The 14,052-nt window shown below is 39.5% G+C and overlaps 1 protein-coding gene across 1 annotated transcript in view; it reads right to left on the reverse strand.

The window, feature by feature from the left end:
* The window catches only part of LOC124550850 (spectrin beta chain-like), a 497,121-nt gene that overhangs the window by 48,232 nt on the left and 434,837 nt on the right, over positions 1–14,052 (reverse strand). Inside the window, exons 36-37 of the mRNA XM_047125580.1 lie at positions 7,466–7,581; positions 7,267–7,337 (exon numbers count right to left, since the gene is read on the reverse strand). Of these exons, the coding sequence (XP_046981536.1) occupies positions 7,267–7,337; positions 7,466–7,581 (187 nt within the window). The remainder of the gene's footprint in view (positions 1–7,266; positions 7,338–7,465; positions 7,582–14,052) is intronic.

A 14,052-nucleotide genomic window follows, 5' to 3' on the forward strand; every position in this document is an offset into this window, starting at 1 on the left:
CAAACCCAAGTGTCTTATAAACTTAGTTGCTTACACCATCTGACAACAATCTATCTTGTCTGAAGTGCAAAATTAATGCAGAGTTACAAACCCTGCACCCTGATTCAGATTCAGTCAAGCACATTACTGCTTATCAATAACAAATCCATGGTACAACAGCTCAGTTCCTGATTTAACCAGTAACTAAAACCCTTTGGTAATGTTTCAAACCAATTTCCCGAACAGCATATTTCTACACTCAAAACCATTGTGAACTGAACATAAGAAGTGTTAAAAACGTGAGAATGTCTGGAGATCTGGGTCTCTGCCTTGCTACTGTCAACAAAGGCTACAGCAGATTTAGTCCAAGGTATCTTTCACTGACAATGAATATATGTGTTTGCATGCAAGTAATGTGTGACACATACAGTCGTACTCTCCAAGACAGAAACTGGTACTGAGATAACTGCCAATTAACAATCTGTCTTTGTTATGCCAAGAACTTTTTGCAGCAATTATTGAATTAGCAGCATCATCAATAGCAGTATTAGCTGTGAAGAGGAAGATATGAACTTTAATTGACAGAATGTACAGTTGCAGGTGTGCACAATGTGATTGTGAGTGTGAGAATGAGTGTGTGCATGTAATTCTGAGGGCAACGATTAACAAGCACGAGGGCAAAGGAACCGTTACTTAAGTTTCAATACTTCACACTCACTAAACACAAGCTACAAAGCAAGTTAAATGCACAGTACTGCCAAAAATATCCAAATTACTGTATGTGGTTATTGCCCTAGCTATTTTTGCGCAAGAATTCTCACCAAAGCTTTTATAGCACCACAAACACATAAGGTAATAGAAGCACTGAAAAGCAAGTGAGTGTAGACCCATAAGTAAGGTGTCTTTGTTGACATACACACACAAAATAATACCAATGTCTATAACAAAATATAAAATGTAGCCCCTGTTTACCATTGTCATTCACAATGAGAGAACTACAGTGGAAATATCTAACAATGTGGACACAGAAGAACTGTTACAAACATAATAATTTACATACATAATTTAAAGAATCTCTTAGACTGTGTTGTGCAGGGACCCTTCTCATAAACAAGGATGTACTGAAGTTGTACAGTTAGAAAAGGAAAGCTTAGATAGATATGCAGCAGTGACATGCCATTTGAAGACAGTACATCATGCTAAGGAATTTCTAAGGTACTTTGGTTCTTTCCACTGGAGGAGGGATATTAGATACATGAAGGACAGCATTTGTCATGCACACATGGCTACATGTAAAGACATACCACAATCCTGGCCCAGATAAACAGATACAGCAAAGCTGGTATGAACCGTATTCTGCAGTCAACAAGACATGAGAAACCTGAACACAACTTTTTGTGGTATTGTTTGTTGCAATCAATTGTCAATTTCTGTTTCATCCTACCCTGCTTGAACACAAATTGCAGTCTATACCCCTTAGAAAAATTTACATACATCCAATCTCACTCTCCTCTTCCTTTACCACACTACCAGCTCAAAGTTTGAGATTCATTCATCTTCTAAGTGTTGATCGATGTATTCTTAAGTTCATTATGCTAGCAACAGCCACAGTACTACACATCTTCATAAACATTCTATGCCACCGAGAATATGCAACCTGGTGGAACAATACTGTAGTTCCAAGTTAAATACAGATAAGATACTATGCCAAAGAATACTAAGAGGAAACTACTGAAAAAAAATCTGTGATTTCACACCAACATATGGATTCAAGACCGACTAAAGTTATGGTCAGACATAGTTCAGACCTGAAACATGCAATCACCCAAGAATACACAGTACAGAAACACCCAGGATGGTAACTACTTGTGTAGAAGCTGTCAACAATAGCTTTCAACTGTTTTCAGACATGTAACATGTAATGTGGATTGTCACACATTAATCCTGCATATGGTAATAAGTTACTCACCACATATTTATTGGAGGGGGTGCGGAAAAGGAGAGCATTCTGCTCAATACCTTACTGATATTGAGAGTTGTAAAGAGCTAGGATAGATAAGCTCCAGTACCCTAAATAAATCTCTTCTTTAACGGCAGCCACAAGTGGTCTCAAGTGCACAGTGAAAATTATTTTGATCTGAAGATATAAGACAAGTGGGGAGAGGGCTTAAAAATTTGGACATCGATTTCTGCACAATGAGTTTGTGGAAACCAGTACCATGTACAAGCAAATAATTCATGAGTAGTTTTTTTTTTGAGAACTTAAGGGCGAATAACTGTGATGTGTAAATTAATTTTAATAAGGTTAGTGCTGCTCCTGTAATACTATACATCTGTATACTATAAATCCTGTAATACTATAACAATGTTGCAACCTCAGTCTGTGACACATCAGTAGCACGTTAGAAGTAAAGTGCTAATCACATGTCAACTTGTTAATTATGGCTACAAGTTCTCACTGTCGCTCGCACACAGCTAAAGGAAAACTTTCATTTTGTAGCAAAAAAGTGAAGCATTTTCACATCAGAAAAAGGCTCTGCAGTTATGTAGATGAGAAGTAACAATACAGATGTGCAGTGACTAGTGAAATGTCCAAACTCAAAGAACTAGGCATCACTTGTTTCACAGCTAACCGGGGCTGGCTACGAAGATTTTTCAGTCGAAATGGATTAGACTTACAGATGAAAACTACAATCATCCAATGGCTTCCAGGTGATTACGAGGAAAAAGTAGTGAATTTTCATCACCACACGATATACTTATGCCCCAAACATTCCTATGTATTACCGCAAATTGGTGTCGCAGATCAAATTCCGGTCTATTTTGACATACCGCTTCACAACACCGTGAACAAGAAAGGGGAATCTGGTGCCACAAAATGAACTGATGGCAATGAGAAGCAAAGGCGCACAGTGATGATTTGTGCAACTGATAATGGGTGAAAGCTACCACCTTAAGTAGCATTTAAAAGGAGAGCTATTCCAAAAATATCAGTGAAAGGCATATAGGTAAAAGTGAACCTGAAAGGGTGAATGGACAATGGCAATACGGTTAGCTACATGACATGTTTGGCAATTTCGCCCTGGTGTGTTACTGAATTTACATGACACATTGGTCCTGAACAGCTTCCACGTGTATATACAACTGAGAAAGTGCAAGACAAGTTACATAAAGCAAAAACTGACTTGGTCATTATCCACGGAGACATACCCTCTGTCCTATAACCACTCAATGTGTGTATAAATTGGTCATTCAAAGCTGCACTTAAACAGTGAAATATGCAATGGATAGCCAATGAAAGCCCTAAGTTCACGAAGAGTTGAAAAATCAAGGAACCGGTTCTGTCCCAGATTTGTGAGTGGGTGAAATATGCATTGGACTCCATTCTCCTAACACTGGCAGAAAAATTCTTAAAAAAATGTATCACAAATTCACTGAACAGAACAGAGGATGAGACACTATGGGAAAATGGCGACAACAATTCTGCTAGTGATGACAATGGAAGTGATTATGAATAGAATCTGTATGTTAGAATTTTTTTTGTAAATAAAACACGAATTAAAGCCAATACTTCTTTCTTTCTTTCCCTCCCTCCCTTAAAATTAGGGTCTGTGGATTATTTGATGCCATGTATTAACCGCATATACAGGGTTATTACAAATGATTGAAGCGATTTCACAGCTCTACAATAACTTTATTATTTGAGATATTTTCACAATGCTTTGCACACACACACATACAAAAACTCAAAAAGTTTTTTTAGGCATTCACAAATGTTCGATATGTGCCCCTTTAGTGATTCGGCAGACATCAAGCCGATAATCAAGTTCCTCCCACACTCGGCACAGCATGTCCCCATCAACGAGTTCAAAAGCATTGTTGATGCGAGCTCGCAATTCTGGCACGTTTCTTGGTAGAGGAGGTTTAAACACTGAATCTTTCACATAACCCCACAGAAAGAAATCGCATGGGGTTAAGTCGGGAGAGTGTGGAGACCATGACATGAATTGCTGATCATGATCTCCACCACGACCGATCCATCGGTTTTCCAATCTCCTGTTTAAGAAATGCCGAACATCATGATGGAAGTGCGGTGGAGCACCATCCTGTTGAAAGATGAAGTCGGCGCTGTCGGTCTCCAGTTGTGGCATGCGCCAGTTTTCCAGCATGTCCAGATACACGTGTCCTGTAACGTTTTTTTCGCAGAAGAAAAAGGGGCCGTAAACTGTAAACCATGAGATTGCACAAAACACGTTAACTTTTGGTGAATTGCAAATTTGCTGCACAAATGCGTGAGGATTCTCTACCGCCCAGATTCGCACATTGTGTCTGTTCACTTCACCATTAAGAAAAAATGTTGCTTCATCATTGAAAACAAGTTTCGCACTGAACGCATCCTCTCCCATGAGCTGTTGCAACCGCGCCGAAAATTCAAAGCGTTTGACTTTGTCATCGGGTGTCAGAGCTTGTAGCAATTGTAAACGGTAAGGCTTCTGCTTTAGCCTTTTCCGTAAGATTTTCCAAACCGTCGGCTGTGGTAGGTTTAGCTCCCTGCTTGCTTCATTCGTCGACTTCCGCGGGCTACGCGTGAAACTTGCCCGCACGCGTTCAACCGTTTCTTCGCTCACTGCAGGCCGACCCATTGATTTCCCCTTACAGAGGCATCCAGAAGCTTTAAACTGCGCATACCATCGCCGAATGGAGTTAGCAGTTGGTGGATCTTTGTTGAACTTCGTCCTGAAGTGTCGTTGCACTGTTATGACTGACTGATGTGAGTGCATTTCAAGCACGACATGCGCTTTCTCGGCTCCTGTCGCCATTTTGGCTCTCGAGCGCTCTGGCGGCAGAAACCTGAAGTGCGGCTTCAGCCAAACAAAACTTTATGAGTTTTTCTACGTATCTGTAGTGTGTCGTGACCATATGTCAATGAATGGAGCTACAGTGAATTTATGAAATCGCTTCAATCATTTGTAATAGCCCTGTATACGGTATTTCCTCAAAATAAGGCTTAAGCTGACACTGAGATAACACTGAAAAATGTCAGGATAAACAACATATTTTAATATGCAAGGATCTATTTGGAACAACATTCATTTCCTCATTATGTTCCTTTTTTGCTCACTTTATTTCATGTGCACCTTACTTATGAGACAACACTCAATTTAAAACTCGCACTCATGAAGAACACTGATAAATTTTGGGATGAAAAAAAAAAAAAAAAAAAAAAAAAAAAAAAAAAAAAAAAAAAAAAAAAAAAAAAAAAAATCAGGAAAGTGTAAATTATGTCTAATGAACTGTGTGCTACACTTTCCTCATCACAGTAGTCTTCTTGACTAATTACCTGTCACTTCAATTTGAAACCTAATTTCATTTGTTTCTGTATTCACAACACATGATACACCAACGGCTATGAGTCACTTTCCATCAAGTAGATAAACTGTTATAGGAAGATAAGTGGAATAAGATAGAATCATATGAATTTAGGAAAATTCAAGTTGGTTGACTAAAAGGGGATGCTACATAAATAGCATACAAAATAATAATAATAATAATAATAATAATAATAATAATAATAATTAATAAACCAGGAGATACATGATGGTAATAAAGAAGTGCAACAAATCTGGCAGAAATGCAACAAAAAGCAAACACTTCACCCATATAGAAGCAAAACAAAAATCACTAATAATTGGTGCAAGAAATCTTCAACAAAAAATAAATAAAATATGAAATACTTTCAAACAATAATTCACTATACAAAACATTAAGGTTCCTTCCTTAGAACAACAAATCAACTGAAATTCACATGTACATTGCAATACGCAATTAACTGTGTGTATAACATTTCTAGGAAAAGTTTAAGTTATCCGTATAGCCTGTTGTCGCATCCTTTGGCTTTATTTTCTTTTTCTGTCCTAAGAAACTGCAGAGAATAATCACATAGCAAAATATCCTAAGGTGACATGTCATTCTGCAGCACAATTAAACAGTAACAGAGGCAAAAGTTAGTACATCCTTTTCATAGGTCCATACTTACAATGTTAATCAACCTAAAACTTGATCACTTTGAAATTGACATGTTTCTGCGGTATGAACTTCCATCTCCAGACAGACACCATCAAAACAGACTGAACACCTTACCAGATAAAAGCACAAACTGACTCGTAAAAGAACAGTAACATTTTCAGATTAAGTTTTCGTTGTACAATACTACCATCCGCGTACTGCTGTATGCCACATTTTCCCTACACTGATACTACCAAGTTTAAATAACGCATTTTTGAAACTTCCTGGCAGATTAAAACTGTGAGCCAGACAGAGATTCTAACTTGGGACCTACGGCTTTTGTGGCAAGTGCTCTACTAACTGAGCTGCCGAAGCACAACTCGTGACCCATCCTCACAGCTGTACTTTACCAGTACCTCGTCTCCTACCTTCACAGAAGTTCTACTGCAAAACAAGCAGGACTAGCACTCCTGGAAGGAACGATGTTGCAAAAACATGGCTAAGCCACAGCCTGGGGGATGTTTCCAGGATGAATTTTTCACTCTGCAGTGGAGTGTGCACTGATATGAAACTTCCTGGCACATTAAAGCTATGTGCCAGACCGAGACTCCAACTTGGGACTTTTGCCTTTTATAGGCAGCTGCTCATTTCAATTGTGTTCGGATAGCACAGTCGATGCAGCAGTTGCCCGCAAAAGGCAAAGATCCCAAGTTCCATTTTCAGACTGGCACACAGGTTTAACCTGCCAGGAAGTTTCATTTCAGTGTACACACCCCTGCAGAGTAAAAAATTCATTCTTAATACATTTTTGCCAAGATATCTTCAACAATATTTCTTAAATAAGTAAATTTGACACTGTAATTTCAGTTGTTTTGATGCTGTTTCAGGTTGCACCCACATCTGTGTAGTCTTACATTATTTGTTAGCCAACATATCTGAGATGCTGCTGCTAACAACATTTAATCTAAAACTATTCCCAAGAGGCATTCATTTGTTGATATTACAGCAGTAGTCTGAAGTTCCACCACCATTTTTCTCGTTGTCAAATACAGTGAAATATTTCTTGATTCCCCCCTCTCAGTATACAAGTGTTACCTCGACATTATCAAAATATAACTGATACAGTGATCTATAAGTTTCAGATGGGAAATGGGGCTAAACTACATTACAAGACTCTCGGCCTTCTGGGAACAGTTTTTTTCTATTTTTCCTAGACTACTATAGCTGTAACTGCATTAACCACCTTGTGCAGTAGAGAGAGTAATCTGCACAGTTAGTTACCTTCTCTGGCCTCTGTATCCTCACCATTCACTTGCACTTGCTCAGCCTCTGGTGACATTTCTCCATCCACCCTAAAACAAGGGAATTTATCGAAACAGTGTTTACCTCAGTAATGTAAATGTATGGCAGTCATATGAGAGAGAGAGAGAGAGAGAGAGAGAGAGAGAGAGAGAGAGAGAGAACTGCACTCAATACTCACTTTTCAGATGGTTGTTCATCAGGAGAGCTAGGTGGAGGTGTCTGCTTGGCAGCCAGTTCCTCTTGACGTTTGCGCTCTTCCTCTTCTTGGCGGCGTTTTAGTTCTTTCAATTCAAACTAAAAGAGAAGGCACATGTATTAGTTAAAAAAGTCCTTTGTGGTGAACAAAACCTTGGAAAAACTACTGTGTCATGCAGCAAAGCAGTATGCCATATTTTGTAATCACAGACTGCCATCTGATCACATAATTCAAAATTTATGCCAGAACTGGGATTCAAATTTTGATTTCTTACTTTTTAGGAGCAGCACCTCACAACTGGACTATCCAAGCACACCTCCTAGCCAGCTAAAATTTTCAGTATTCTTATGTTACACAGGGCCTCTACCATCAGTTCTAAGGACTGATGAAAATGCAGTCAGACTCGAAGTGCAATTTTGGTTTTCAAATTTTCAGAAATAGCTGCAACCAGTTGCCTATTTGTAAATGTACAATTTTTATACAACTATAACTGTTTCAAATCACAAAGTGACTCGTGGTCAAACTGTACACAGTTTGTAGTGATTTGTTGTAGCAGTGTAGGCTTGGTCATCTAGAGAGTTATATGCAACTATGGGTACGATACTAGTGCAGAAATCACTTTGGCAAATGTAATTAATGTATTGCAGTTATGTTGATAACACAGCACTACATGAACTTTGCCACATGCTTCACAGGATATAATCTATAATTTTGTCTTCATACATTTATGCTCAATATTTTGTGTGCACTAAGTAAAGCACATTACGCAAGTTCACAAGCTTTCCTACCATACAGTATTTCTCGGTCTGAAATAGCAAACTCAGACCAAGTCTAAACACCTAAGGACTAATCAACCTGCTTTTCCACTGAGTCAAGTGTACACCACTTTTGTGCATAATCTGTTGCTTTAGACACGCACTTAGCACATCATATTGGCACCAACTTTATGACCTCATTGTCAAAAGTGCGAGTCACGGCACCAGCCTATTGTGCGTGACATCTTTCGCACCAGCACCAGTCTCAAATCACACATTGACAGTTCTGGCATGTAAGCAGTGTGTTCCAACAGTGTCTACCTCACTTCTTCCAATTTCTGGCAAGTGATACCCTCAGAGGGAGGATGAACACCATGGTAAAGACATAGCTGATCAATCTGTGACAACATCTGCTTTGATCAAGTCGTCTTCTACACCATCAACAACATTTATACTGGTTGGCAGCTCTCTGCCAGGACGTATTGGAAGCTAATTTTGTCATTTTTACATAATTAGAGATTCTTGCATTATGTACAGTTTGTTTTAAAAATAAGAGCTTAAGTATTCCTTTCCTTCTCGGACATTTGACAGCCACAAGGCACACATCACGTAACAAAAGAAGAAATAAAAGGAATAGAAGGAAAACCCATAGATTCTGCCAAAGTTGTGGTGAACCATGATGAGGAATACAACAAAATTTTATTTTGTAAGAAAGTGGGCTCTTAATTTACCATCATTTTCCCGCAAACATGGGCACAGAGCTTAATTCCATTATAATAGGTTGTGGTCATACATGTCATTAATGCGGATACCCCAATTAGAAAAATGGAATAAAAAGTAACTGTATGAAGCCGAAAATAAAAATTTAAAGGGCCAAAAATGACTGATTAAGTGAAACAATAAATTGAAACCAGAACTCATGTAAATTACAATCTGAACTGTTTTTACATCATAAATAATGCTGTGAAAGAGAGTACTATGCTGTCGTATAGACACCACAGTGATAGATATATATAGAGGGAAACATTCCACGTGGGAAAAATAGAAGCGGATGGGTGTGTGTGTGTGTGCGTGCGTGCGTGCGTGCGCGTGCGTGCGTGGGTGTGTGTGTGTGCGTGTGTGTGTGCGTGTGTGCGTGTGTGTGTGTGTGCGCGTGCGCGGGTGCGCGCGCGAGCGAGCGAGCGTATACCTGTCCTTTTCCCCCCCCCTAAGGTAAGTCTTTCCGCTCCCGGGATTGGAATGACTCCTTGCCCTCTCCCTTAAAACCCACATCCTTTCGTCTTTCCCTCTCCTTCCCTCTTTCCTGATGAAGCAACCGTAGGTTGCAAAAGCTTGAATTTTGTGTGTGTGTGTGTGTGTGTGTGTGTGTGTGTGTGTGTGTGTGTGTATCAACATACCAACGATTTCGTTTGGTAAGTCACATCAACTATAAACAAAGATGATGTGACTTACCAAACGAAAGCGCTGGCAGGTCGATAGATGCACAAACAAACACAAACATACACACAAAATTCAAGCTTTCACAACCAATGGTTGCTTCTTGGTTGTTTGCGAAAGCTTGAATTGTGTGTGGATGTTTGTGTGTATCGACCTGCCGGCGCTTTCGTTTGGTAAGCCACATCATCTTTCTTTTTAGATATATTTTTACCATGTGGAATGTTTCCCTCTATTATATTCATATCATTAATTTGAACCCAACAATTACATTTGTTATTGTCACTGTTGCATTTTGAAATCTTTCCTGTCATCTTATTTTCTCTTTCTGTTTTTGCAAGTAGTTTCACTTTGTATTCACCTTCTCCTTTTTACCGTACTCTACCATACAATTTCATCCCGCCTATATATACTCAATAATACGTAACCCACTTTACGTAACCCACTTCCAAACCATAACCAAGGTGTGTGTGTGCGTGTGTGTGTGTGTGTGTGTGTGCGTGTGCGTGTGCGTGTGCAAGCGAGAGAGAGAGAGAGAGAGAGGGAGAGATAGAGGGAGAGAGAGAGAGGGGGAGAGAGAGAGAGAGAGAGAGAGAGAGAGAGAGAGAGAGAGAGAGAGTGTGTGTGTATACCTGTCCTTTTTCCCCCCTAAGGTAAGTCTTTCCGCTCCCGGGATTGGAATGACTCCTTACCCTCTCCCTTAAAACCCACATCCTTTCATCTTTCCCTCTTTCCTGATGAAGCAACCATTGGTTGCGAAAGCTTGAATTTTGTGCGTGTGTTTGTGTGTCTATCAACATACCAACGCTTTCGTTTGGTAAGTTATATCATCTTTGTTTATACATATATGAAAAATACAGTCTAGGTCACAATTTCATTTGTTTGCAATGACCAGTTTAAACCAGTAAAGCCCATCTGCTGCAATAAGTTTTTAGAGCTGAAGCAGGCCTGTACTGGTTCACTGAAAACAAATGAAATTGTGAACTAGACTTCATTATTCAAACAACAAATAGTTCTGACAGTTCTTGGGATAGTCACTTAGAGTGAATGAAAACACATAAGTAATTTCACTGTTCAGGTAATCCACTATATTATTTAGCATATGACACTTAAGCTTTCTCAATGACCACAGTTTTCACAAAAACAATGGAAACAGTAATCTGAAACATTGGGACTTACCTCGGCAGTCACTTTCTTCACTACAACATTCTCACAAAAATGTGAAATAAACAAAATTATTAAGTGCGTCAAATTAACTGTTATGCTGTGACGTCACAGTACTTACCATGCACTCGTCCAGGTCGGATATTGACGAGACCGACGTCATCTCCGGGAAGCAAAACACAGTCTGCTGCTGCCGGCCATGGTAGGAATCAAGGGACGGATAGGGGACGGTGGGAGACTCTGGCTCGAATGGTGGAGGCAAGGTTTCTCCTGACCCAGGGGAATGCCAACCCGCATCCCACAGGAAGGACCGTGGCCTAGGGGATGTGGGAGATAGAGGTGACTGAGTCGAATACGGCAATGGCGGTGCGCCGGGAGGCTCCGTGGTGTACGGTGCCAGAGGCTCAATTTCATTCAGTCGACGAACTGCTTTTCTCGGGGAGTCCCTATTCTTCACTGCATTTAAGTATTTCCTGACCGAACTTCTCATCTTGTGCCTGCGGTTCAGTGGGGGATAACCTCCACAGTACAGGGAGAGATCTTTCCAGGAAATTTTCGTCTCAAAACACTTTTTCTTTTCTAAGACACATGGTTGTTCACAAGAACATGAGGTGTGAGGCGGGAGAGGGATATCGTCAAGGAATTTGAGGGATGGTAGGGAAGGCACGGGCGGCAACTGCAGGACGGCACAGGCATCCACGTCGTCTCTGCTCTCCAGCTACACCGACAACCACAAGAACACGTGCAGAGAGTGAAATGAACACATGCACAACGTGACAAAGTGGAATCTGTAGCACTGTTTTTCTCTCACGAAAGACATTCTGATAGAGTACCAAAATAAGTAAACATAAAACTCATTTTATCAGAGCACAACCGATTTCAGCCTTCTCGGTCATTATCGAGTGTTAACGTGAAAATAATTTTTTTCCCACTCTTCCCTTTCCGCTGGCAAAATAGGAAACTGACAGCAACTATTAACAGCGACTGTAAAGCTTAAGTAAATATTCCTACATGAAAGCAGGAATGACTCCACAGCCAACATGGAAAGAATATAATCTTTGGAAAGCTGACAAACTGGGTAACCAATTATGAAGTATTTGTTACCGAGTTAATGTGAAACTGTATATCATATTAACACCAGGAAAAACTGCAGCACTGTTGGGATGTGTAGACCGTGAGCAGTTTCTTATGAGCAAGAAACAATGTTAATGTATGAGGATAATGGCCAGCATTAGACCAATGTTTCAGGTACTCTCTGACACTTAGTTTTCTTTTCTATTTTAATATAAAAAAGAAAAGAAAGTCTTATATGAAACAAATTCCACTTTGTTCCTACCACATAGCTTTACAGGATGTTAGGAGACAAGTGACGGCACAGACAAGCAAGCAACCATCACAACATGCTACACTACACTACAATACACTACACTACAGAATTAATCACATGGACAAGAGAGCAACATAATCAACAGTGGCATGTTGAGGAAAAATCGGACGGAACTTCTGCTACACAGACTGTAAAAGTCATTTCACAACATGGTAGGTTTTATTTTTCCATTAAGTAATCATACCGCTGTAGTAGTCTTTTTCCCCTTTGGAAAAATTTCATTTCTCTTATTGCAGTACTCCAGAAATCCATATGAAAACAAACGTAATCTCAACTTCCTAGGTGGTAGAAACGCGGAGCATCGAGTAAATGTGCAAGCTATTTCATTTTAGACAACCCGTATCTTAGTCTAGAACCCAACCAAGTCAAAACCTCCACCCCCCCTCCCCACACCCTTACACAATACAGTTAACTGATATTTTTCTGTTAACTTCAATGTGGTTACTTTGTGAAACATCACTAGAGGGAGGAAAGCACACTTTAGTGGAAACATCCTACTCTGCATCCTTTGCCCTCTCACTCTTTCCACCCAATCCAACCCTTCACCCACTCAGACTGCGTTCTTGTTCCATTATTCTTATTCCGAAAACGGCATTCCAGAATCATTCTATTCTTTCAGTGCACAAAACTTCTGCTAGAACACTGTTGTTGTGGTGTCTTTAGACTGAACACTAGTGTGATGCAGGTCTTCCAGATACTCTATCCTAGGCAAGCCTTTCCATCGGCAACCTGCTTATTGCGTTAATGCCTTGGTCTATCTCTACAATATCCCCCCCCCCCCCCCTCCCAACTACCAAACAGACAATTCCTTGATGGCTTGGAATGTATCCTTCATTTCAGTACATCCTCATTCTTTACTTGGCCTACCCACCTAATCTTCAGCATTCTTCCTTGGCGTAATATTTCAAAAGTTTCCATTTTTTTTATTATTTTTTTATTTTTTATTATCTGAATTGCCTATTGTCCATGTTTCACTTCCGTACAAGGCTACACTACAGACAAATACCTTCAGAAAGAGACTTTCTAGTATTTAAGTTTATACTAGGTATTAACAAATTCCTCTTTCTGGAAACGCTTTTCGTGCTACAGCCCGACTGCATTTTATATCCTGTCTGCTTCAGCCATTGTAAGTTACTTTGCTGCCCAAACAGCAAAACTCACCTACTACTTCTAGTATGCATTTTCCTAAACTGATTTGTTCAGCATCACTTGGTTTAATTAGACTGTATTCTATTAGCATTGTTTTAGTTTTGCTAAAATTCATCTTATGAGCTGTTTTCAAGTTATTTGCTGTCTCTGACAAAATTACAATTCCATAGGAAAACATCAAAGTTTTTCTTCCTGAATTTTATTTTCCTCTCTAAATTTATCCTCAGTGTCCTTTACTGCCTGCTTAATGTACACATTGAATACAATACAGGATACATTACAAGCCTGTATCTTTCTCTAAGGAAATCAAGGACAGCTTAATTTTTCCCCGAAGAAGTAGTGATGGCAACAAATTGAAATTTTGGCACCAGTCTTGGAAACTGAACACTATGTGCTCCATACTGGTCTTTATTCTACTAAAAAGATCGAACCTTTTTTCCCTTAACATGCCACAAACTACAGACAAAGTAATCACTACATCACAGTGCAACCTGTTCTACAAGTCAACAACAGTTAGAATTACATGCACAAATTACACTACTAAAAGAAGCATTAACAACTACAATGCACCATTTTGTTAAATAAAAACTAACAAAGACCATTCTACAACAAAAATAGCCCAGGTTAAGTCTATTGTGACCTTTCATTGAGATTAGTCGACTGTTGCACCAATTATTTAA

Source organism: Schistocerca americana, chromosome 9 (assembly GCF_021461395.2).
Source record: "Schistocerca americana isolate TAMUIC-IGC-003095 chromosome 9, iqSchAmer2.1, whole genome shotgun sequence".
Classification (NCBI taxonomy): Eukaryota; Metazoa; Arthropoda; class Insecta; order Orthoptera; family Acrididae; genus Schistocerca; species Schistocerca americana.